This window comes from Ambystoma mexicanum, chromosome 8 (assembly GCF_040938575.1).
Source record: "Ambystoma mexicanum isolate Mex_15411 chromosome 8, UKY_AmexF1_1, whole genome shotgun sequence".
In the NCBI taxonomy this organism is placed as follows: domain Eukaryota; kingdom Metazoa; phylum Chordata; class Amphibia; order Caudata; family Ambystomatidae; genus Ambystoma; species Ambystoma mexicanum.
Window position 1 is genome coordinate 661,133,604 of NC_090929.1, and position 27,279 is coordinate 661,160,882.

General features: G+C 48.8%; 1 protein-coding gene across 1 annotated transcript in view; it reads left to right on the plus strand.

Annotated features, from left to right (window-relative positions):
* Positions 1-27,279, plus strand: part of DNAJC11 (DnaJ heat shock protein family (Hsp40) member C11) — a 1,722,882-nt gene that overhangs the window by 1,059,121 nt on the left and 636,482 nt on the right. Inside the window, exon 7 of the mRNA XM_069610417.1 lies at positions 5,913-5,986. Coding sequence (XP_069466518.1) covers positions 5,913-5,986 — 74 coding nt within the window. The remainder of the gene's footprint in view (positions 1-5,912; positions 5,987-27,279) is intronic.

Sequence of the window (27,279 nt, forward strand, 5' to 3'; positions counted from 1 at the left end):
CGGCTGAACATATTCCCAAAGGGGACGAACGGGATGGTTTCCTTGCTATGGTCCAGGATGGCAAGAATGCCATATGTGAGGCCGTTCAGTCGGGTTTGGACATGGCAGATTGTGTCAGCCGGTCCATGGCGGCGAGCACCGTAATACGCAGGTTTGCGTGGTTGCGCAAGTCGGGGGTTCGCTCCTGATGTGCAGTCCCGGCTCCTCAACATGTCCTTTGACTGTGAACATCTTTTTGGCAGCAAGGCTGACGAGAGCCTTGAGAGGTTGCAGACCTCCAAAGCTGCAGTTCGACAACCTCCGCCTTTTCGTCCTAGGGGACAACAATGGAGGGGAGGTTCCTTTCGTTATTACACGTCCTTCAGTAAAGCGAGAGGAGCTGTCAGTCAAAGAGGCCACCGTAGGAGTACCAGCGGTGGAAAACAGGGTACTCGAGGTACCAAGGCCGCTCGGGCAGTTGCCTCTTTGACTCTACTCTTGTAGAGTGGCGTGCCATTACTTCAGATGTGTTGGTTCCGGAGATCATAACCCGCGGCTACTGTCTTCCCTTTCGGCAGAGGCCTCATAACAATCCACCTGGGAACCTCTGTTTGAAGAGTCCGGATCCGCTCCTTGCGCAGGAAATTCAAGTCCTGCTGGAGAAAGGCGCCATAGAACTGGTGCCTGTAGCGGAGAGGAACAAGGGATGGTATTCCCCTTATTTTTTGATTTCGGAGAAAGACGGAGGATTGAGACCCATCATGGACTTGCGCGGTTTGAACAAACTCCTCAGGAAGGACAAGTTCAAGATGGTTACTCTCTCTCTCAAGTCCTCCAGGCCCTTCAACTTCACGATTGGTTGGTGTCTCTCGACCTCAAGGACGCTTACTTCCATGTGCCGATCCATCCCAAGCACAAGAAGTACCTGAGGTTCGCGGTTGGCGAATCGCACTTTCAGTTTCGGGTCATGCCGTTCGGATTGACCTCCGCCCCGAGGGTTTTCACCAAGCTCATGGTGGTGGTGGCAGCGCATCTCGGGAAATTGGGGATTCACGTCTACCCCACCTGGACGATTGGTTGATCAGGGGGAGCTCTCCCGAGCAAGTCCTGGATCATCTGTCCGTCACCTGCCACTCCCTTCACAGGCTGGGCTTCTCCCTCAATTTAAAGAAGTCCCATTTGACGCCAACACAGCGGCTCCAGTACATCGGAGCAGTGCTCGACACATCCCTGGGGCTGTGTTTTCCTCCCCAGATGAGGGCTCTTCACATTCAGCAGATGGTGCACAAGTTTCAATTTGCCCAGACGATCCCGGCGTTCGAGTTCTTGAGGTTGCTCGGCCTCATGGCATCCTGCATTCTTCTGGTGCCAGAGGCTCGTCTGCAGATGAGATCTTTGCAGTGGGCACTCAAGATGCAGTGGTCACAATCTTCCGGCAGGATGTCGGACCCTGTTCAGGTTCCGCCCTCGGTCGCCCAGGACCTTCTGTGGTGGGCCGTCGAAGGCAATCTGATGAAGGGGGCTCCGTTTTGGCTTCCCTGGCCGGAGGTGACGATCGTGACGGACGCATCCCTCACGGGATGGGGAGCTCATGCCAACGAGTTGACAGTCAGCGGTCGTTGGTCTCCGTCGGAGTCCAGACTCCATATCAATCTGTTGGAGCTGAGGGCCGTCAGGCTAGCCCCGAAGGCTTTTCTGCCGACTGTGCGAGGAAAGGGTGTCCTGATCCTAACGGACAACACGGTGGCCATGCACTACCTCAACAAAAAGGGGGGGGCAGGGTCACTTCCTCTGTGCAGGGAGGCGATGCAGCTCGAGTTCTGGGCCATCCAGCAGGAAGTTTCGATCTCGGCTGTTCATTTGGCCAGAGACGACAACGAGACGGCGGACGCTCTGAGCAGGCAGAGCACGATCTCTCACGAGTGGGAGCTGGCTCAGGAGATTCTCCTGGAGATCTTTGCCCTTTGGGGGACCCCTCAAGTGGATCTCTTCGCCTCCAGTGTCAACCGGAAGTGCAAAAGGTTCTGCTCGCTGGAATTTCCTCCAAAAGGAGCCTTAAGAGACGCGTTTGTGGTGGAGTGGTCATTCCCACTGCTGTATGCGTTTCCTCCAGTCCCCGTCATCCTGCAAGTACTGCGGAGGTTCGGTTCCCGGATGATCCTCATTGCTCCGGCGTGGGCCCAGAGGACGTGGTACCCGGACCTTCTCGACTTGTCCATCTGCCCTCCACGTCGTCTTCCCTACCCAGACCGTCTGCTCTCACGGGAGGGGGGGGTCAGGTTCTCCATCCAGAGATCAGTTCCCTCAACCTTCACGCTTGGCTTCTGAAAGGTCGAGGTATAAGGATTGGGACCTCCCTGAAGACGTGATGGAGGTGTTGCTCTCGGCCAGCCAGCCGGCAACAAAGTATCTGTACTGTTGTCGTTGGCGTAAATTCTGCGACTGGTGCAGAGTTAAGAATGTGGATCCTTTTGAATGTGACATTCCCATGGTTCTGTCTTTTTTGCTTTCTTTTGCCAACAGGGGCTTGCAAGTGGGTACCATTAAAGGTTACCTGGCGGCGCTGTCCATATTTAAGCGCTCGTCTGTAGAATGTTCCTATTTCAAGATTCCTTTAATTTCTCAGTTTTTGAAAGGGCTCACTAATGTGTTCCCTCAATCACCTTTTCTGGTGCCCGGTTGGGATTTTAACCTAGTTCTTAAGTTTCTTATGGGTGCTCCGTTTGAGCCTTTGCATTCTTGCCCTTTGAGACTGTTAACTCTTAAAACTGTATTTTTGGTTGCGGTTACTTCCGCTTGCAGAGTGAGTGAGTTACAGGCACTTTCAGTTAAGCCACCCTTCACTGTGTTTCATAAGGACAGGGTTTTCCTTCGAGTTCGTCCTTCCTTTCTTCCGAAGGTGGTTTCGGAATTTCATTTGGGCCAGAAGGTTGTTCTTCCGGCATTCTATCCTCTTCCACATCCTGGTAAGGAAGAGGAGAGGTTCCATAGGCTTGATCCTAGGAGAGCGTTGAGCTTTTATATTTCACGCATGTCCCGGGTCAGAGTGGACGATCAACTCTTCATTGGTTACGCTGGAAAGCATTTGGGACAAGCTGTGACGAAACAGACTTTGTCTCGTTGGATTATTTTGGCTATCTCCGAGCGTTACCGCTTGGCAGGTAAGGACCCACCGGCTGGTTTGCGGGTCCATTCTACCAGGGGTATGGCTGCAACTACTGCCCTACAGAGGGGTGTTCCTATTCTTAACATCTGTGATGCAGCCGCCTGGGCTTCTGTACATACTTTTGTACGTCAATACTCCCTCGATTCCATCTGAGGACAGGATCTGGCCTTTGGCAAGGCAGTCCTTTGTTCTGCAATTTGATTGGGCATGCTAAATATGTGTTCTAAATTATTTTCCCACCTCCTTGCTTTGCTACTGCTTTGGGAGTCTGTCAAAGATGGGGAATACGTCGGAGGACCCAATCCCCTCGAAGAAAAAGTTACTTTCTTACCTGGTAACGTTCTTTCGATGGGATGGTCCAACGACGTATTCCATATCGCTCCCTCCCTACCTTCCCCCCTGCAGAATTTCTTATGCGATTGCATCTTACGTTTCCGCAAGGCCTTGTGTGTCTGACTGGCAGAAGACTGTTGTCACACGTTCTGGGGAAAAAACTGCAACTGAGGCTATGGGCGTCGTGCATCCTACTTATCACATCGGGTGACGTCGGCCGTCGGAGGAGGTCCTCGGGGACGGCGCATCGATGTCATCGACGCAGGACAAAGACGCCGAACATTTTTCCGAAGCAGCACAGCTGTGGTGATTACTGTCAAAGATATGGAATACGTCGTCGGACCATCGCATCGAAAGAACGTTACCAGGTAAGAGAGTAACTTGTTCTTCTCTGTTCGCACCTCCAATGACATAGTGCTTTTTGAGGCTATCAAAGATGAGGAATGCTTGGGAGGACACAATGCTTTTGAAGAACAAATTTCTTACTCCTGGTAATGTTCTTTCGACTGGATGTTCCTCCCACATATTCCTCATCGCCCTTTCCATCCTGCCCCTCAGGAGAGTTTCTGTAGATTACAGAATTCTGTAAATTCCAGATTCTGTAGATTTTCTCTGTGTCAGCGTACTGCCCATCATTGGTATGTAATATTTCTCAACATTTTTCAGAAAATTTGAATTTTGTAAATAGGAAATACAATGCTGTATTGATATGTGTTTAATCAAAATGTACTTTAAACCGTTCACATGTAATCAACAGCCTTGAAGACGACGAAGATATTAAATCAATGACATAACTATACTAGACTTTGTGAATCTTTGCATGACATAGAACTTTTATTCCAGTGGTTGATGTGTAAGACGCCAGCACAAGCACAATTACTTATCAAAAGTTTTGTGAATTTTAGGCAAAAAGTACACCCAGGGAATGCTTGGAATTTCTGAAATTATTTGTTATATATATATCTTTTTGTTTTTTTACTAATGAGGGCCTCCTTTTCCCAATGTTTCATTTCATTTTGTCATTGTTTTCCATGGATTCTATGTGATGATTCTATACTCTCCCTCATTTTGCAAATAATTAATTCCTACATTAATATAGTCCTGTCTGCCTAAGATTATGGTGTTTCCCCCTTTTTCCACATTTTAATGATCACTTTTTTTATCACTACAGAGGCATTTGAATGAACTTCATGTCTTCTTTGATCACATTTTGTTTCATAAACAGCGGTTTTTTGGTATTGGTCATTAAGTTGACCATCACTTAATAACAAAAGTATGTTTATGAAACAAAAATAGACTGTTTTTTGGACATTCATTATTTATTTTGGCATTGGTCATAAAGCTTACCAAGGCCAAAAAAACACTGTTTATTAAACAAAATGTTTAATGTTGTCCAGTTTGAGCAAGCAATCTGAGAAGATATGCTGCCTCTACCCTATCAGGGGTTTTAAGATGGTGTTAATGTTTACCATGGGGCTCGTGGAAAGAGAACTGGGCAAAGGAGTAAGAACAATATGATCACTATGCTGACTCATAACCTGGGAAACCCTACCATCAACACATTTGTTAATTTATTGAACGTTGGGGGGTAAAAGGAATACATTTTTCAAAGGGTGGTAAATGTATTTGTGAGTGTGGGCTTTGAGGTGTGGAGCAGTAAATGCTCCATTAGTGGCCAAGGTGCTCACGTCCTCGGAGATCGTTGTGCTAGATACACCATAAATCTGGAGGAATGTGCCAAGGGAGCAACTTGTGCGTTTGTTCACTCCAATCAATGGAATGTCATTGGAGAGAACAGGTGCTGTTTATTCAATATCAAATCACCATATGAAATAGTCCTTGGCTCCACAAGATTCGGACAATATTTTCTAAACAACTCACATCGTGCATTCCTATAATACAGGTGCAGCATAACTGCTGAATTGGCCGCTATACATGTGTTCTTTTGAGAGAAGTGACTTAATCTTCCTTAGAAGCTCCAGTTGATCTGATCATATATCTGTTCTCTGGTGTACTTGGAGTCAGAAGATCGGCACTTTGGCTAATAGTCACAGATGATGTGAATATGCGCATTTAAGAGAATTGAAAATCTATGCCATGGAACCTTTTTTAAATGTTAACATGAATGATTTTAATTAGAGGTGCAAATGGGAAGGCCCTCTGCTAAGTTCATATTGTTGGGATATGCAAATATACTTTGTTGTCAATCCAAACTTTCATCCTCAACTTCACCACTGACTTATGGCATACATATTGAAAACAGAAGTGATTTCACCTTAAAAGAACAAATCCAGTACTGCAATGTCAACCGTAAACGCAGCAGCCCCAAGGTCTCATGTCTGTAGAGTAGCGTTTATCAACAAAAAGCTCTTTGCAGAATTACTGAACTCACAATTCATTCTTTTTGACTGCTTGCCTTTTTATGTTTAAACAGGTGGAGTTTGGAGCCGGTGACCTCCAAGGACCCTTGTTTGGTCTTAAGATTTTCCGGAACCTTACACCAAAATGGTATGTTGTTAATTTAGATTTGTATAATTAAGAGGACTTGAAAAACATGCATTGTAAAAAGCAGTGCAATCTTCAAATTGCAATTTGTATTGGACTTGTTAGGGAACTTGAATAGCAATTAAATGTTTTACAAAGTGGCCCCCCTTAAAACGGGAATAGTAATTGTTTTCCAACATGGGCTTTTGTTTAAAGTAGCAAGATGATTAGAATATCTGTAAAAGTCAGTAAGCAAATCGTGTGCCACTGTCGCAACCTTTTTTGTAACTTTTCTTCAAACCTTTTTTTTTTGCAGCATCTCAATTTAGCTAGAGCCAGACATTTTAATGTTTGGTCTACTTGTGGGTATACCAACCTACTTGCAAATAATCTAGTAGTTGTAGAGACTTAGAAATAAAGAAATCAAATTGTCTATATACTGATGCACACAAACATAGTCTCCATCTGTCCGTCAATGCACCTCGTCTTTCAGCATGGAGTTTCTGGAAACTGAATTGTAAACGCACACTTGCTTTCTCTTGCTCATGTTATCTATTGCCACTTTCTCTATGGCCATGTGGTATCTTGTGGCATCTTCCCAGCCTTCTAGAAAATGGCCACAGTCATAATATACTAGAACACCTACTTGTGACCTCAACAATCAACCTACCCCTCTCACTCCTACCTCATCTCTCTAAAATCCACAAGAAGGTTTGAGGGGTCAACAATGCGACGCTAACTGCTTGTAGTTTTCTCAGTATTTGACATTTTACTAACAAAAGAAAATACAAAGAAAACATAACTAAGCCTACTCTACCAGGGAGTTCCCTACCTAGTGTAGGTTCTAAGGGAAAATCTCCTATCATGCACAAAACGTGCCCTCGCAATAAACCACAAAACATTGAAAGTAAATCATAAACAACATAAATAAATGATTACCAAACAACCAGTGACATGGATAACTTACACTTGTCCTGGGTAGATCCCTTTCCCAGGAATGCCCAAAGTCAATCTTTCACAAAGAAAGTAATGTATTGAAACAGTTTGTGAAAGTTCCAAAAGAAACAAAGGTTCACCCAAACATAAATCCACTGGTAGCAGTTCTTTCTCCGTTTGTTGAAAAGCTCCCTTTCCAATTTCCACAAAGAAAACTGCACCAATGGTAATCCTGGATAACCTACTTCCAGGATAGACTTGACCAAAGTTCAACTGAAAGCGCCATTTCTGCTTCAACAACTATCCTTCTTTTTATAGCCTCTTTGTAGTGTCTTTGGTATAACTTGTCAGGATGCTACTTCTAAGGGGGTTGTTTTCCTCCTGCCAACTCCCTTCTGCTATTGGCACTGTGTAAGCAGGCTGCTTGACACTACTGTTAACTACTGTTTCAACCACCTTGAATATAATGTTCTCTGACAATATTATAGACAACCCGAAGTTTTATTAGCTCTGCTACAATTTGGTACTTTGAGGATTGATTAGGCAACTTAAAGACAAGTCTCTTCGGCCTCCAAAGTTAGGCAAGGCGCTCTTCCTTCTTATGCCATACGCAAGGGGAAGCCTCTTTGCCTTGTCTTTCTTACAGCTGCCACTAGAACCTGCCTTTGCTTCAAGACTGCTTTCTCTCAGCTTTAACAGTCTCTGCTCTACAGATTGTTAATTAGTTCTCTTAACAAGCACCCAACTCCCTTCCCCAGCTTTATGCACACCTTCTTGATTCCAGCAGTTACCCTAAAGCTGGATTGCCACTCTTCTAGCCTTGGATAACCTTTTCACCCTTGTATCAGAGAACACTGGACTGGTAACAACTTTTACAACTTCTAAATGTAGGTGGTTCATTTTTATTAGGGCTGGTTTCACATTCGAGAGGATTTGCCTACTGTCTTCGGTAATGCTAGTTCTTTTTGCTACTTCAGCAACTTCTACAATAAAAATTATTTTGTTCTGGATGTTACAAGATTTGAGTTTCACAAAGGAAACAGAATTAGGTACAAACGACCACTCCCTTGCATTCCCTTTTATTCATTCAGAATGCTGATTTAACGTGAATCGGGATTCACCATCATTCATGCACGACCTCTCTTTGATGTAAATACTCTTTCAACAATTCGGAAAAGTTAGCTTGCTACCTTTCGAGTGATTACAAGCAGTGTTCTTCTTAATTGGAGACACCTGACCACTCCGGTAAAGTTTTTTATTACAACAATGGAAAAGGAAAGGCTTTCTTATACGCAAGCACTTTGACTTCTGTTTAATGTTCATGTGGTACATTTTCTTTGTTATGATGATATGATATGGCATTTATAACGCGCCTATACACAAGTGTTTCAAGGTGTGACGAGGCAAGGGAGGGGGAACAAAGGGAAGACAGACAACGATCATACTAGGCCAGGTGTCATTCAGATCGCACAAGTGCATGGGAAGGCGAAAGGGAAAAGTGTGTGGGGGAAGGGAGAGGGGATAGTGCGTGAATGGGATAGTAGAATAAATAAGATAATAAAACGGCCAGATGGTGGCAAGGGCTAGATAACTGCAGTGCTGGTAGGGGGACTGTAGGGATACAGAAAACAGTCCCCAGGTGCAGGGGTTGCCAGGGAGGCAGTGCAGGTGTGCAACTGGCGGGGCCTGGGCCCAAGATCAGAAAGGGTAGCCAGGTAACCAGTGCAGTATCAGCCAGGAATTCAGCAGGGGAGAGGGGGAGAGAAAGCAGAAGCAAAGAGGAAGGTTTTGAGGTGCTTCCGGAACCGGAGATGGTTCTCCTCAAGTTTCAGGGAGGCAGGAAGGCTGTTCGAGAGGGTGGCCCCTGCCGAAGAGAGAGATCTACCACCAACTTGTTGCTTGGATAGGCGGCTGACCCTGAGGGAGTTGGAGGCGGATGAGCGAAGAGCTCGAGAAGGAAGATATTTAGGAAGAGAGAGTTGAAGGTATTGCGGCCCCAGGCCCCAGAAGGCCTTGTGGACAATGCAGAGGGTTTTGAACTTAATCCTCGCAGCCACTGGCAGCCAGTGCAGAGATTTCTGTCCTGGAGAGATACGATTCCTGGGCTTGAGGCCAAGGACAATTCTCGCAGTCCGGTTCTGGATAAGTTGCAGAGGGCAGAGAGTAGAGGCAGGCAGATTTAGATGGAGGCTGTTAAAATAGTCCAGCCAAGAGAGAACCAGGGCTCTGGAGACAGTGAGCCTCTGGGGGAAGGGGAGGAAAGGAAGAATACCTCTGAGGAGGTGCAGCTTGTAGTGTGACTTCTTAAAGACGTCAGAGATGTGAGGAGAGAAGGAGAGTGTGGAGTCGAAGATGACGCCAAGGTTTTTAGCCTTGCAGGTGGGAGCAGGAAGAGGGCCAAGAGAGGCCGACCAGAGAGCTGCAGGGAAGGAGGGAGTGGGTGTGCCGATGAGTAGAATCTCAGTCTTACTGGCATTAAGGCAGAGGTCATTGGCGGCACACCACTCCTGGATAGCAGACAGACAGTCAGAGATGAGGGAGGGGAGAGGAGGCGGCTAAGGGTATCCTGAAAATGAGCTGGGCATCCGCATAGCAGTGAAAATTTGGGCAGAGAGTGGCGATGCTGTGGGTAAGGAGTGCCACTTATTGGTTGAACAGCCAAGGAGAGAGGTTAGATCCCTGGGGGGACACCACAGGTAGAGAAAAAGATATCTGAGAGGAAGGACCGAAGTTGGACCTAGGAGGGTCGGTCGGAGAGGAAAGAAGTCCTATACTTCCCACAGCAACAAACAACTTTTACTCGCTCCCACTTATACTCCAGTTCAATTGGAGCTGGTTACATTTACCGGCAAGGTATTCTAAGTGAATTGGAGTACGGAGCTTCACTTACTGGTTCCAAAACTCTATGGTTGCAAGTCTCTTCCAGTGCAACCACAACCAGACAGGGTTTGTGAACACAGGACCAACTCAGAACCTGCATTGAAATCTGTTCTTCTCTCATCCTGGCGTCTTTTAAGTGGTCACATTTCCTCCTGAACTGCCACCCTCATGCCATACTCCTTCTACTACCACTGCCAACCTTCCAGAACATTTCTACTGCTCCTTCTTGCTGCAACCTATTATTCCTGGATCAGAGAGTGCCTGCCTTTCCCTGTCCACATGAGAAGGGTCCCAGAACAGGTTATTGGGGGTAATCTGATCGGATTCCCCAGGAAGGTCACCGTTAACCACTTGGTCAACTATCTTGAGGTACACTTAGAATGTTATACAGACCACAACAGAGGCCAGCATTTTCGATAAACACTCCAAACTCCTTACACTCACCTGTGACGGAGCTGCAGAACTTTTCCTCAACTGAACTGATGGGCTGACAGGCCCGAAAAGGCTCTCACACAAACTGGTGCTTGAGCAGCATATTTCACCGCTGTGGACAACCACTGCAAAAGACGGAGATCTGCCCACAAGAATGGAGTGGAGCTTACATCCCCTTTTATGTCTTTTGCTGATTTTACCACCTCATGGGAGGGGAGAACGCATCGAGACTGGCCTGAGTGAACCGTGCAGAAAGACACCCAATGGGTGGAAAGGGCTGGGATAATAAGAGACCTAGGAAAAGGGAAGGTATTGGTTGTTTGGGTGAAGTCAGAGGAGATGAAGGGAGATCAAGAAACCAGACATAGTAAGGAAAGAGCAGAGGAGCGTGGAGGAAAATTATTCAGGATGTGTGCAAGGTGAGTTATTAGTTGGTAAGAGGAAGTGGTACCAGTAGGGAATAAGTGTATTTGAGGGAGTGTAGTGGAGAGTAGGGTTGTGGGAGACGGGGACCGAACAAGTGAAAGAGGAAGTTTTTGAGTAAGCCGGTGTTGAGAGGAGAGAGTAGTAGCGGGGTGGAATTGGGAGAGTAGTGGTGTGGAGAGGTAAGGGTAGTAGGGCATTGAAAAAGTAGATTAGTAGTGCAGAGTGGGGGGAGGTTAGTGGTGAATAAGATCTGAGGGTGGAAGTAATGAGTAAAGAGAACAAGTGATAGAGGAACATCATACAGGAGAGGAAGCACGTGGGGGAGAAGGAGGAGATATAGAGAGAGGAATATCTAAGCAAGGAAGTATCGGAGATGGTAAAGAGCTGAGTGTTGGGAAGACACAGACCCTAACTCAAATCATTGGGGAGGTTGTTGAGTGGGAACCCCTAGATTCTTCTCTGTGGAAGCCTAGATAGATAAGGTGCTTGCCTTTAGCACATCACAAAAAGGCACACAGCTTGTTGGATACTAGGGGTTACTGATCTCTTGTTCCAGCTGGGGTTGTGAGATGGCTGTGTTGGGGCGGGGACTACCCATCCCTAGGTTAGAGAGAGAGGGACGGCCCTTAGAAACGATTTCCATCAGTATAAAAATAAAAGCCCTTGAACCATCTCTGGGAGTTGGTATCTTATTGAGGCCATCTTTCACAGGAGCACAGTCTTCAGAGCCTGTGCAGTAGAAAATACTTTTGAACTGTACCTGGCATTCATTACCAAGAACTTTTTGGCTGAAGGGATTTTTGACTCTGTTTTGTCAAGATGACTCTTAGATTAAATGTCAGCTTAAGTAAACATATATCTGTTGAACCATTTAGCGCCACCTGCCATGAATCACTGGGTCCTAATGTTCATCCTCCGATAGATAGAAAGAATACTTTTCTACTTGGTGTGTGGCAATATGCCTGCATTTAGAATGTCTCTGTTTGTTGTGATGGGCTGTGTACCCATCTTTAACACAACCTATCCTCATTCCTTTTAACTGGGGAGACATCTGCACCTATTTGAGATTGGTTTCCAGACCCTATTGCCTTAATCCCTGCTCTAACCACTATTCACAGACTGGTTTTTCTGGCCCTACGAATGTTTCTCCTTCGTATCAGCCGCAGACGAAACCTGCTGTCAATCTTTGTCCTCTTCTGCTATAGATCTTTTCTGTACCCTAATCATGGTTCTCTATTTATGGGTAATAGTAGAGGCATATATTTTCAATCCACAAGTACTACTGTTATCATTAGCAGTGTCACTTTCTCTTTTCCTAAAATAATTCTCTTTGGTTAACGCTGTCTGTGCTGCTCATCATGGGATCAATTTTATCTGTGGAGCTGGGATTAGTCCGATATAGGAGATGGACCCAGAGGGCATGTTCGAATCACATTTTTATATTCAAAGAATAAACAAAACCGCCTCTAAACCCCATTTCTATGATGGGGTTGCTACTCTACAAAACAACCAACTGGTGCTCACCAGGATGTCTTACAAATGTACTCTGTAAAAAACCTATGCTATACTTCGACCTGCCCTACCACTATGTAAAGACAATATTTGCTCTAACTTGAAATGGGGCTACTTTCCCTTTGGGATAAATCAGTGGTGGTTGATTTTCTGAGCCTGTGGCGTGGTGGAGTAAGGAGTCCGACAAAGGGACAATATTTTTGAACAAGTTTAATTTTAAATATCAAGCAAAAAAAAGGTACCCTACCACTCATCTACAAAGAAAAGGTTCACTATTCAAATGAAAATCCGTCTAAGAAAATGGCTCCCTTCTCCTGGTAAACTGGCACTGTCTTTATCTTTTCCCCATCAGTCTGTTGCTTTGGTTTTAGGAATGCTCCGTTTCTCCTGACCCAAACAGTCGTGAGGGCTGTCTTGGGGTATTTGTTAATAATAGTCGTGGAAAGTCTCTTTACTTCTTCTCAAGGACTTCTGAAAAACTTTAAAGTTCTAGTAATTGTTTCCTGTCTGAGGTTGTTCTAAAGACCAATTCCAAACCACTCGGGTTGTCTGTTCTCTTTTTTGGAGTTTCCTGAATTCTCACTGTAACAAGGAAGATCCCTCCCGATGTACTGTTTCTTAAACCTTTGAATATCACTATTGAGACAAGGGAGGTCACTTACGAGATTCTCTTGACTTTTGGTTCAATGGATATTACTACCATGATAATGAAGATTATTCTCCAGTCTTTCTTGACTCTTATTTCTTTGGGTATCACTCCTGCAATGAGGGAGATTACTCCTGGGGCTTTCTTGACTCTTGAATCTCGAAGTGTAACTACTGTGAGTCTTTCTTGATTCTCTGGACCTCTTCAGTAATAACTGGAATGAGAAAGATTTCTCCTGATGCAACTTCCACTCTTTGTACCTCTTCCCGGACCCACCCAGATCTCCCCCAGTTGCCGTTACCTGGTTTGTTTTGGGAACGCATGTCTGGTTGTTCCTGGTGTTACGGTGGTCTGCCCTTTGCCCCTTGCTTCCTTCTGGCTCGCCTGCACGGCTCCACAGATGCCTTGGGCTGTAGGTCTCTGCGTCGTCGTTGGACCGAACAGTCCACCTCCCAGAGGTTATGCCATCACCTCTCCTTCCCCAACTCTGGGGTGAGACCGCTCCCTGCCAGCTCACAGCATTCTCCTGCTGCTTCCACTCTTCCGGGTCCTCTTCCGAGGACCAGCTTCTCTGCACAGCTGACGGGTTCCCGGATTCAAACTTCCTGGGCTCTGCTGGCTCCTTGCCGGCTTCTCTCTATCTTCAGTGCCTTCTCAGTTTGTATTTCCTGTGGTTAGGTCCGCCCCAGCGTACAGGCAGTCCTTCTTTGCTTTCTGTATTGAGGTGATCTTTATGCCTCCTTGTGGTCAACTCTTCCTGTTACTATGGTCAGTTGTTGAAGTGATCTTTATGCCTTCCTGGCTCTTCATCGTCGGGGTTATATTGATACAAGGAGCAAAGGCAAAAGAAACCTTACCATAACAGATAGTATGTTTTCAGAGGTTTCTATCGGGATTTGGTCTCAAGAGAAAAGTATTTAGGGAGTTCCGGGTAGCAGCCTTGCCTCCCTATCCTCACAAGGAAGTGATGAGAACCCATAATCGTCACAAACCCCACCAAAGAGGTCTCAAAGTCTTTGCCAGGAAGTTCCAACAAACAAATAAAAATGTGTCTCTGCTTTTTTGGAGCAAAACAGTGGCTTATAAGGCAGTCCAAATAGTCTCGAGTTTCTCTTCTCCAGGGATGTATTATTAAGAATCACAGGTTCTTCTGATATGGACAGGTCCATTTCCACAAAACAAAATGTTCTCCTTATGTCTGATCTGATAGTTCCACTAAGCCCAAGTTTCGTTGTGGTTTCTCTCACCCCATCTGGGTTCTTCCAATTGTAAGCCTGTTGTGCGCTATGGGCTTGCTTAGCCCTGTTCAGTTTCTTGCTTCTATCACCTTCTTCTGGGTTCTTTGGTTTGTTAGCATCATGTGGGTTATGAGTCTCTCTAATCCTACTTGGCTAGTCCGATCTTTCCCCTACTCGTGGAGTACTTGGATTCTCAGCCCTACCTGGCTTCGTTTTGGCCTCACCACCATCCTCTACCTGTTATGCTGCATACCTTTTCTCCAACTGTACTTTTCGGTAATGGAGGTGGTCTTTGGCCAGTGTACCCCCCCCCCCCGTTCTCGACCTGGTTCTGGTCAATGCATTGGTTCTTAATTTCTGGGAGTTCGGCGTGAGAGAAGCAGGTCACTGGTATGTCTCTCTTCCTGTGGTTTTGCTTCCTCGCTCAGCTGTCCCACGGTCATCAGGATTTCCGCCTTTGTCATTCCTTAGGCTTCCTTACGTCTCCACCCACCACGCCAACTGCCTGGCTCTCTGGTTCTGCTCCTCCCATGAGGGAGAGGCTCCCTCCTGTGTGCGGCTGTAAAAGCAGGCGTTCCTCACGCTCCAGGTGATTCTCTCTTGCTCTGTTTACTTCCAGTGGTATTTAGGTCCTTCACTGGAGTGGAGGGGAATTTTCCAATGGCTCTGGTTTTCAAAAAGAGGCAGCAACAAACCCTGGCCAACAACCAAGACATCCACTTTAAAGGGTCCCTGTACCGGATTACCCTGTTCATCCCCCAAGTAACCAACAAACACTTGGTCCTTTATGAAGGGAGATGGAATCAAATCCTTACCCAGGCATTCCTTGTCGACCGAGGGTGCGGGGGGTCACCCCAAAGGGACCCTGCTTGCTGTGTGCCCTCAAGGGGATATTGTGTAGCAGACTCACTTCCCTAGTCCCAAAGTGGGTGGCTCCCCCTTGGGAAGAAGGAATGAATTCCTCAGGTTTGTCACAGATCTCAGTCTATAGCTAGTTACCCATGGACTTGGGTTGATCACGTTGTGGGTAGGTTGGGGCAGTTTTCCCTGTGCCCAAAGCCCTGCACATGTCAATGACTTTGTGTGATACTGAGGGTTTCCCAAAGCATACTAAGGGAAGCAAGGGTACTTCAAGTCCGGACCGTAGGACCTAGGGGTGGGGTTGTGGGGGTCAGGGGGTCTCCAGTGAGCTAATAACCATTTGCCATGCAAAATGATGTCCAGCCCCCAAATAACGTTAGGTCATGCACACAACAACCCAAATGACTACAAGCACATGGCCCAAACGCAGTGCAGCTTAGTCCACATCCCACAGCTGTAACCTATTAGAACAAGCACCATTTAAGGGGAGGGGAATGCCACCTATGAAAGATTGCTTCCTCACTCCATTGGTGTGGGGTGTTTCAGCAGGAGTTGAAGGAAGAAATTTGGAGGCGGTATGCAAGAAAGCAGTGTTTTGAGAGGTGAGGTGGAAAGACATTGTTAGAGGTTGGAGGTGGAGGAGGCGGAGTTAAACCATCTGACAGAGACGTTGTTGGGAGAGGTGGAAGGTTACCATCAGGATAATAAGGGTAGAGATGGAGTGGGAGAGCAGTAACCTAGCATGAAGAAGCAGAGGAGAATCAGATTAAAGGGGAGACTCACCCACTTCCCCAGAGGAGAAGGGACGAATAGCAGGATCCACCCCCTCCACCAAAGCCTAGGAAGGTTCAAGTGAGCAAGACTAGTTCACGGCAGGTGATAGACGTTTGAGTTAGTGCTGTCTCACCAAAGGCTTGGGGAGTGTTTCCCTGGGAACAAGCCACTAGGACAAGAAGGACCCCTAAGAAATTTGATAACAACCGAGACAACCTTGATCTCTTGGGTGAGCGACACCCTTATCAGAAAACTTGTACATCACCTGAAACTATTTGATGAGGTTTCAGTTTGTGGACAAAGTCGAAAGCAAGAAAATTCTTGAACTCCTTCGCCCACAACCAGAAGGCAAAGACCATTGTTTTCTCTTATGATTGCGAACTAGGGCCAGAACGTACCCGATACGTGATTTACTGAGAACTTTCTTTCCATTTGATTTGGTTAGTTAGGAAGATTGGACTTTCTGCTTGGGTTATTAAGAATAAAGCCAAAACCCATGACAACTGCATCCCTTTGTCTTTCTGTTTTTCTTGCAGTTAAATGTCAACAGTATTTCACTGAGAGCTCTACACTCTGCAGACAAATGGCTCTCAAAGAGGCCATATGTCAGAAACCTCGCCAGATGTGAGGGGTTTCTTGCTTTAGCCAACAGGCTTTGGAACGGCCTCTGCTTAGAAACCGTCTGTCTCCTCTCTAGCCTGGAGACTATCAGGAAAGGACTTGAAAGGGTCCTAATTCATCATGCTCGTTTTCTGTTTTGCCATTAGTTTCTCTGTCCTGTTGTGCCTAAAGCAATTCTAATGCAGTGTTTAGTTTTGTGCATTACATACTTTTAAATCAAATCAAGTAGCCCTTTGTTGAAACTAAACGGTCTCGGCAGGGTGCAAATACAGGCACAGAATCCACACAATCCATATTCATGGTGGGGTCTTTTTGCTTACTTTGGGGCTGGGTGTGGGGAGGCCCCACACAAGCTCCAATCTGATCATTGGTTCAAACCATCAGCAGGCATTAAAGTCAATGGGGGATGGGGACATTCAATGTTCATTGGCTTCTTAGAAGCCTTACTCTTAATCGGGCTTGAACCCCATATACCATTCATAAACTGGTTGTGGCAACTATAACTCTTGAACTTGGACTCTGGTGCTTGCCCGGACCATATATCTCCACACTCGTATCCTAGTCGCTGCGACACAGGAACACCGTATGTCTATTTGTGTCTCTACTAGATCTGAAATAGGGATCCCCTTTGGAACACCACTTGGGTATAGCAGGCTTTGCCCAACTACAGTTAAATCCAGGCTGCCACCAACAGCGGAGCCCACACTGCCAACCAATCCAGAACTTCCACAGGGAAAACAGGGCACACTGTACCTGGAACCAGGCTAGGCTTTGGATCCCGAATGGGGAACATATATATTGTTTGTGGCTCAGAGGAGGCTTACGGTGAGGCTTAATCGGGGAAAATGTTATGTAAACCAGTTGAGAAACCGTATACATTATATGGGTATAACATCATATGAGCAGGATGCGATTTTCACAAATGGGTTCTGTGAAGGGACAAGAGCCACTGTGGTGGAGGAGCAAAGGGCACTGTGGAGGAGAAGCAAAGGCTCCTGCAGAGGGACGAGTGGTAATGTGGATGGACAAAGGACCCTGTGGTGGACAATGGGCCAATAGGGGAACGTGGAGCCCAAAAACCAGGGACAAAGAGTGAAGAGAAAAGTGTGGGACGGCCAACATATACACAGGATCCTTAGTAACTTACACAAGCACCCCCTCGTTTAAATTTACCAGCTCCCATAGTGAGATGTACAAACATCTCAGTAAGAGGCCGGGGATTTGCTCTGTGATGCACATGAACAGTGATAGCTCACTTCAATAATATGCAGATGTGCTAGTAACCCCTTCACTGAGAGGCATACGCTTTCATCCGTGTGATGCGCCCAGTCAAATCAGTTAACTGCACACACAAAGTTCCTCGGTGTGATGTATAGTATCCTAATGTGATAAACACAGGTGTCCTTTGCTGAACGTCATACATTCCCACTTTGACACCAAAATGTATTAGTGTTATGCAAAAACTCCCTCAGCGACAAAGAAAGTTTCCTTCAGTGAGATGTAAAAATGTCTTTCAATGAACTGCACAAGTTGTTTTCAGTGTGGAACAGGAACCTTCTTAGTGTGAAGAACAATGCCCTTTCAGTGAGACAGACGAGCACCGATCGGTGAGATGCACAAGCTTCTCAAGTTGACGTGCATACATTCCCACAGTATGACAGACAAGGTCCCTTGAAGAAGAGCACAAACGTATTTCAGTAAGATTAGCAAACTTCTATCAGTAATATGCGCAACCTGTTTTCCGTGAATTACAGAAACTCCTCAGTGAGAAGCATAACCTTTCAGAAAGGTAAGCTCACTCCGTTCATTGATTGCAATTTACACTCACTCCTTTCAGTTAGTTGCACAAATTGCAATCCGTGAAATTAACAAGCTCAGCCTCATTATATTTTCACTCTGGATAGGCATTTGTATTTGTATTTATTAATGCAATTCTGAACAGAAGTGAAGTGCAGAGTATACAGCTACAGAAGTCGGAGGCAGTCCCCTGGTGGGGAGGTAGACCTGGTGAGGAAGGGGTAAGAGAGGATAATGGACTGGCACAAAGAGACAAAACAAATTATCTGAAATGCAGGGTCGAGCGCCAGTATACACATAATTGCAGTGTGCATTTGCTCGATCCTGAAACATTAGCAGGAGTAGTAGGTTGGGAGATCAGTTCGAAAAGTAAGGCAGGAAGCGTGGGGGCTCCCTTAGTCAGTAGCAGGTGGTGTTTGGGCCAGGTTTTCAACAGTTCCATCAATGAAATGTCTTTGCTACCTAAAGGGAGTGAATTCCACTAGAGTACGGCAAGTAAAGAGTGAAAGTGGGAGGAGACATGGGGGAGGAAGGGTATGGCCTGATTGGCTGTTAAAGAGAAGAGTGTAGAATCCAAGAGATACTGTACAGTGGGATGCAGTGAGTGCAGTAGTTAGGGTTGTTATGGCTGAGTGATCAACAGACTCCTTAGGACTTGAAAAATAGGATTCAAACAGGTTCATTTTATAACCCAAATTGGCCCAGGGCTTGAGATGTACTGGATAAATGAATGCAGAGTTTTCAAATAAATCAAAAGCGAGTGATTCTGGATGGCTTAAGGACGGCAGTCCATTTGTCTATCCCTCACTTCCACCAGGTTCAACCTTCTAGTGCTCAAGCACAGTCCCTCATTGTCAATTGGGTTGGATGGCCCTCTGCACTTCTTTTGTGGTTTGTTTGGTTTCTTTTGTTGTAGTTGTGGTCCTGATGACGCATTCTCATACTCAAAGCTTCCTGTGCCCATCTCACTAGGCACAGGAAGATTTGGGTGTGAGCTCTGGAATATTAGCGACCAACTCTGTCGCAGCCATTGATGGCTCAGGGCAGATAAGTGCTCTTTCTGCCAGACCCCAGGCCCCTTCTCCAACTCCTTATCTACTTTGCTTCCTCTCATATCCTCACCCTCTATACATTCCTGCAACAATATGGCTCTCCTAGCTTCTCTTCTCTCCTGGATGGTGTGGTTCTTTTGCACCTCTCTCTTCTGGCCTCCTCTCATTGTGCCTTTCACTTGTTCACAATTTCCTCTAAAAATCTGTCTGCTCCCCTGACCTGCCCTGCCCTGCCCCTGTTCCCCAAAGTATGAACCCTCTACAGTACTTTCTCTTTTTTTTAAACTTCTTGTTATTTTCCTTTCAGCAACAAAAGGAAATAACTTGTACAAGGACATATACATAATATATAATATAACTCCAGAGATGGCATCATTACACATCCATACTCGGTGCCTCTACGCAGTGTATGTCCCATCACTTGATGTTCTTATCAAGTGTATGTATTTGATACTTACGACAACGTCCGCCACAGTCCTTGTGAGACCACAAATATATAGCCACTAGTCAAAACCAGGTCCTAGGACCTCAACAGAATAGCTCAATTTAAACCGAACCCATGCATGCTCGAGTCCAATCTTCCCACCCTTCTGCCCCCCTCACTCCCCATTGCTCCCGTCTCCGCCCCATCTCGGTACCATATAATTTCTAGTACCGCCATTGCGGTCGCTGTGCTGGTTTCAAGGCGAGGGAGTGAACATCACCAAAGTTAACCTGTTCCATGCCGTAACATCATCACTGACTTCCCTCTGCCCCATGTATACTGCTCAATACCACACCACCATCTCTGCCTCTGCCCGTTTCCACAAATCTCCCCACCATGCCTCTATCCGGGGGTCACTAACATTTTTCCATGCTAGCGTGATTCTATGCTTGGCCAGGACGCATATAAGGTCCTTCATTCTAGTTACTGTGCTTCAGTGTGGGAACAGCCCCAGCAGGCATGCTTCAGGTGGCCAATATTGCATGGCTATCCACCCCATGCCCCACCTTCAACACTCGACCTGCAATCTCCTGCCAGAAAACCATACTTACTGGGCAGGACCAAAACTTGTGCATCATGTCTGCCGTTTCTCATGCGCATCTGGGGCATCTCTGTTCTACCGCTCCTGGGAACTGGGAGATTGCGTGTGGGATCAGGCATGCCCTGTGTGTAACACATAGTTGCATTAACTTGAACCTAGCATTTCTGGACACCTTCCACATATATATCATTGCCTTAGCCCACTCCCCATCCATGAAGGCATGTCCAACATCTTCCTCCCACCTGGCTCGTACCCTACGTTTTGATGTGTTGAGTGTATCCGGTAGTATTTCGTAGAGCCTAGAGATCACATGGTCTCCCTCCAATAAATTATAAAGAGTCCAACACTGTGTCCTCCTCCATGCCCCTACTGAATGCCGACCACCTAACCTTCTCCAGCATGGGGTCTGGCATGGATTCACATGCCAAGAATATTCCCCGTCGTCGGGCTGGGAATCCTCGATAAAGAAAAAATCAGTATCAGTTTCGTTTCTGATCTGTCTTTCTTAGTAGTAACCAATCACTGATCTCAGGGTCATACTGCCCCCAGCCAATGACTGCCCTCTCACTAAGCCCCGCCCCTGGCAGCCATCCTCAGATTTTTACCGCACGCTCAACTGCTGGGAGTCCCTGTGTTTAGCTCTCGAGTTTTCTTTACTGCTTTTTCACGTTTTTTCAGGAGAATTTCTTAATTTTTCCGTTTAATCGAGCCTCAATCTCCACCGTTTCTATTTCCGATAACGGGGACCCGTTTTGGAATTCTTCTACGCCCCTCAAGAGTGAAGTTTTCGTCGAGTTTACACTTCTTGGAGGATTCCGGAAGATCTGCGGCCTACCTCACCGGACATGGCCCAGGACAAGGGGAGCTCGACGCCCGGATCCAAGCTGTTCAGGAACTGCCCTGGATGCGGATTATAAAACGTTTTCAAGGAGGACGAGCATTCGCAATGTCTCTACTGCCTCCATGGGGACAAGACGCACGTGGAGAAGAACTGTGCGTTCTGCAAGAACCTTTCGGAACGGACCAAACAAGATCGTCGTTCCCGCCTCGCCACCTGGCTGGAGAAGGGCACAGCAAGTGAGAAGGCAAAGAAGAAGTCTGAGCGGGCTTCTAAGTCCTTTGAGGGCGCCCCAGCGATGGGAGCCCAACAGAAGGCCAAGCACCGCGAGTCCGTGGGCTCCGGGAGCGCCGAAAGGTAGGGCTCTTCGGTTGCCAAGCAGGGCGCTACTTCCCTGGCACGTACAACCAGGAGCCAACGCTCTGGTTCGGGGAAAGCCAACGCTCTGGTTCGGGGAAGAGGAAGTCCAAGAACCCGGGAAGGCCACTGGAGCGGACCGGGTCGATCTCGAAGAGGGAGCGAGGCCCTGACCCTCCCCCCAAGGCGAAGGCCCAGGACGCACCTAAGGTGGTGAGGGCTTTGATCCACCCGGCTAAGGCCTCTACCGAAGTGGTCGCTGCGGCCCTGGCGGAGCCGGCTGAGACTACACCAATGGAAACGGCCTCTGGGCCCAGAGTATCCCTGCCGCCGCGGAGGGAATCCTCTTTCCAGCCCGTCGCTAAGACCCCCGTGAAGCCCCTGGCTGAAAAAGAGGGGGAGGGGGGGACGGTGGCCATTACAGACTCGGAATCAGCCTCTGAGGAGGAACTGGTGGAGACCGAGAAGGGCCTCAACGAAAGGTCCATAGGCCTCAACAAGAGGTTCATAAACCTCAACGAGAGGTTCGAGAAGGTTCGATCCCAGGGGACGGTCCCTGCTGACGTGATCGAAGATAGCGACGACGAACAGGGCCCAGTGGAGCAGCCATCCCGTCCGTCGCAGCCATTGCCCGAGGCCCAGGATAGCTCGGCGGCCATTTTGTTGGCAATCCAATCATTATGTACCGAGATAAGGACGAGATTGCCACGCACCCCGACGGAGGAGCCAGTACCAGGCCAGTCGGGAAGCCCTCCGAACAAGCGGAGGAGAGTCCACACCGCTCCGCCCTTCGTGCCTGCGAGACCGGTGGACCCCCCAACCCCCTCGCTGGGAGAGGATACGGCGACAGGGACAGACGATGACGGCGGCGATGACACAGCGGACATCCCGTCGTCACCCCCCCCTACCTCCCGCGGGCATCCCCAGCCGACGAGGTTGGCTCTTTCCATGCCATGATAACCAGGGCATCCGAGCTCTTCCAGCTCTGCCCTGAAGAACAGAAAAAGGAGGGGTTTCTGTACCAACGACAAGAGGCTAAGAGGAAGACGGTCCTCGCGGTGCCTTTACTCAACGACATCTGGGACAAGGGGCTTGCTGTCCTCAAGAACCCTGCCACGATACCCGCCAAGAGGGACAGGTACGAGAAGAAGTACTGAGTCCCCAATGCCGCCCCCTTGTGCCCAGCCCACGCCGGACTCGGTCGTCTCGGCAGCGACTAAGAAGGCGGCAGCGGGCGCGGCGGCCTCAACTTCCACTAACCAGCCGGACAGCAAGGGCAAGAAGTTGGACTCTATGGGACGACGATTCATCTCGTCGGCGGCGACGATGATTAAGGCGGCCAATGCCTTAGCTATCGTGGCCCGCTACGACAGGGAGCTCTGGTTCAAGATAGCTCCCCTGCTAGATTTCCTGCCTGATGATAAAAGGGCGTTGGCCCTACAAATTCTGCAGGAGGGCGAGGTGGCGTCGGATCACGCCATAACAGTGGCGACGGACATTGCCGATACCGGATTTCGCCAACTGGGCAACGGAGTTTGCCCCCGACGACGAGGATGGCTCAAGGCGACAGACTTTCGCCAGGACGTCCAGACCAGAGTGTTGGACATGCCGTTTGACGGCAACAACCTCTTTGGTAAGGCGATGGATGAGTCTCTACAGGGCATCAAGACCGACTCGGAGATGGCCCGGGCCCTTGGGGTGCTGCAGCAGCGATGGCCCTTTCGGAGTCCCGGAGGCAGACAGGGTGCCTCCAAAGGATCCAGCGGTGGCTCCTTCACTTACCGCCAGGCGGCCCGCTCCTCTTCCCAGGAGGCCTACAGAGGTCGCGGCAAGCAAGGGGGTTCCCGCCGTCGTCGCCAAGGAGGCCAAGGCGGCAAGGCCGCTTCCAAGCAAGACTGACCCGGCCGGGTTGTCGGGCCCCCACCGAAGCACCCCGGTGGGAGGCCGGCTGACTAAGTTCGTCAGAGTGTGGGAGTCCATCTCCACCGATTGTTGGGTGTTGGACACCCTGGCCAACGGGCACTCGCTGGAATTCCTAAAGAAGTGCCCTCGCATTCCTCCCGTGGCCAGGAAGGAGAATCACATCCCTCAACTGCTGTTGGAAGTAAAGGCGATGCTCAGGAAAGGTGCCATCGAGCTCGTCCCCAGGAGGCTCCGGGTCTCTGGAGTGTACTCAAGGTACTTCCTCGTCAGAAAGAAGACAGGCGGTTGGCGCCCCATCCTGGACCTGCGTCGGTTAAACAAATACATCAAGGCGCAGAAATTCAGGATGGTCACCCTCCAGCACGTGCTGGGACAGCTGGAGGAAGGCGACTTCCTATCGTCGTTGGACCTGGCGGATGCTTACTTCCACATCCCCATTCTAAAAAGGCACAGGAAGTTCCTCGGGTTCGTGGTTCAGGGATGCCACTACCAATTCAGAGCCCTACCGTTCGGATTAAAGTCAGCACCCAGGGTTTTCACCAAGTGCCTGGCACCAGAGGCGGCGCGGCTGCGCCTGCAGGGGATCCACGTCTACCCCTACCTGGACGACTGGCTAATCCGGGCAAGGTCAAGGGAACTCGCCGTCGATCATACGGCAAGGACCGTCCGGTTGTTCACGGAGCTGGGGTTCGCCATCAACTACACCAAATCCCACCTTGTTCCATCGCAAGTAGCACTGTTTTTGGGGGTGAAGCTCGATACAGTGGAGCAATTGGCCTCCCCTTCAGAGGAGAGGACCAAGACCATCCTGGGCAAGGTGCGGTACCTGTTAGCTACAGACGTGGCCAGGGTGAGGTCCATCAAGTCCCTTCTCGGGATGATGTCCTCATGCATCTACCTTGTGCCCCTTTGCAGACTTCGGATGTGTCCGCTACAGGAGTTCCTCGACGCCCGCTGGCTTCAGGCGAGGGGCTGCTTCGAGGACAGGATCCCCCTCGACGAGGAGTTCCGTCGGGCGATCCTATGGTCGGGCACCCGGGCTCACCTCGCGACGGGCACAGACTTTCAAACCCCGGCGTTTCAGGAGACGGTGACTACAGACGCCTCTCTGGAGGGTTGGGGGGGCCCACACCGGAGATCTCCACGCAAGAGGCCTTTGGCTCCCGGAGAAGAGGTCTCTTCACATCAACATCTTGGAGCTCCGAGCAGTGTTCTGGGTGCTCAAGTCGTTCCTCCCGTCCCTCAAAGACAAAGTGGTGAGTATCTTCACCGGCAACACCACCACGATGTTCTACATACGGAAGCAGGGGGGCACCAGATCCCCAGCCCTATCCAAGGAGGCCCAGGATCTGTGGCACTGGGCCGTCACCCAGGGGATGTTTCTGGTTCCCTTCCACCTGGCAGGAATAAAAAACACCATCGCCGACTCACTCAGCAGGGAGCTGCGCTCGTGCCACGAGTGGGAACTGCGCCAGGATCAAGTGGATCGACTCTTCCAACGATGGGGCAAACCCCAGATCGACCTGTTCGCGACGGTGACGAACTCCAAGTGCCAGAGGTTCGCCAGCAGGTTCCCACAGCCGAGGAGCATGGGCGATGCTTTCTCGTTCCCTTGGGACGGCCTGTTTCTATACGCCTTCCCTCCATTGCCGTTGCTGCTCTGCCTCATCAACCAGCTCAAGAAGTCCAGGTGCAGGATGATCCTCGTCGCACCGGCGTGGCCGAGGCAGGTCTGGTTCCCGGACCTTCTGGACTTGTCAACGTCCCCACCAGTCAGGCTGCCGGCGGACGCGGATCTTCTCTCCTGAAAAGGAGGCACCATTCTCCACCACGACCCACAGTCGCTGAACTTGCAGGCCTGGCTCCTGCAGCACTAGAGTTTGGAGGGTACGATATCCCGGCTGATTGCAGAGAGGTTCTTGCAAAGGCCAGGGCGTCCTCAACTCTCAAGCTTTACTGTCATAAATGGAAGAGGTTCTCTGTCTGGTGCCATGCACAGAAGATTAACCCTCTGCGAATTACGGCACCTCAAGTGCTGCCGTACCTGCTGTCGCTGGCCAAGACTGGACTGGTTCACGCCTCCGTCAAAATATATCTGGCTGCCATCTCCCGATATACCAGGACTACGGGACAGGCGTCCTTGTGGTCTCATCGCCTGGTGAAGGAATTTATGAAGGGACTATTCCGATCATTCCCGCCGGTGGAGGCTCCTGCCCCGGCGTGGGAGCTTAATGTGGTGCTGACCAAGCTCATGGGAGCCCCATTCGAGCCTATGCATTCGCTGCCTTTGAAGTTCCTGTCATGGAAGACAGCGTTCCTCGTGGCCATCACCTCTGCACGATGAGTGGGAGAGATTCAGGCCCTATCTTGCAAGCCTCCATACTTGACTTTTCATGACACGAGGGTGGTGCTGAGAACGCACCCCTCCTTCAAGCCCAAGGTGCCGTCGGACTTCCACCTCAACGAGCCCTTGGTGTTATCAGTTTTCTTCCCGTCGCCTTCGACGCCGGCCGAGAGGACTTTGCACTCGCTGGATGTAGCTAGAGCACTGAATTTCTACGTGGACCGCACGAAGAGTTTTCAGAAGACGTCACAACTGTTTGTGAACTTTGGGTCTGTGAATCAAGGGAAGGCTTTCTCGAAGACTTCCATTTCCAGATGGCTCTCCGGCTGCATCATGCATTGTCACCGGTTGGCAAACCGACCGCTGCCCGGCTGTCCGAGAGCCCATTCGACCAGAGCGATCGCTGCTACCACGGCGTTCCTGTCTGGTGTGCCCCTGCTGGACATCTGCAGGGCTGCTACGTGGAGGTCGACGCACACCTTCACAAGATTCTACTGTGTTGATCGGGACTCCAGGGAGGAGTCCAGGGTCGGCCAAGCAGTGCTGCGCAACCTGTTCACTTAAGGTGAGCCTGGTGAGGAGGTAAGAGATGCTTAATGTTGAGTTGTTGTATTGCTTAATGTTGAGCCTGTTGCCACCTCCCGTGGTTGTGCATGTGTATACTGCTATGTATTATTTTATTCATGAGCATGTGAATCCATGCCAGACCCCATGCTGGAGATAGGAACAAGTTACTTACCTGTAACTGTTGTTCTCCAGCATGGGTCTGGCATGGATTCACATGCGAACCCTCCCACCTACCCCCTCTGCGGCTCTTCACTTGGTCATACTGCCACTTGGCATGCTACCAAATCTGAGGATGGCTGCCAGGGCTGGGGCTTAGGGAGAGGGCAATCATTCGCTGGGGGCAGTATGACCCAGAGATCAGTGATTGGTTACTACTAAGAAAGACAGATCAGAAACGAAACTGATACTGATTTTTTCTTTACCGAGGATTCCCAGCCTGACGACGGGGAATATTCTTGAGCATGTGAATCCATGCCAGACCCATGCTGGAGAACAACAGTTACAGGTAAGTAACTTGTTCCTCCACCGCCTTAATCAACCTGTGGTATGTCCAGAACTGGCCCCATGGAATCTCCTTTACTATCAGTTCCAGCAAACACATAGGCATGCCTTTATGAAATAAGTCCCCTAAGATGATTATTCCATTAGCTTCCCAATGGAGTCTGAAGCTACGGACCTCACTGTTATCTTTCCCTCCTATCGCAGCCAGCGGAATGTTGTTGGAGTACGGATCCCGCCTACCCCCCAGTCCCCACACTCTCTGCCATAGACTCCACCACAGTTTTAGCAGCTGTACGTTCTCTGCAAGCTCGCATCCCCCAACCAGAGTACTTCCTTCAGATAGTATGGTCTAGCCTCTTCTTTCAGTAGGCCAGTGTCCAGTGAGGATTCATCTACTAGCCACATCATAACGAACTGCAGCTGCCCTGTGAGATAGAATTCTAAACATGGCAGTTTCATTCTGCCATCCTTGAAGTCCCTGCGTAATGTGTATAGTGAGATTCTGCACCTTTTACCCCTCTCCACCCCCCTGCAGATGAACCTTCTGATCGCAGAGTCAAGCCTGTGAAAAAACACCGCAGGGATGT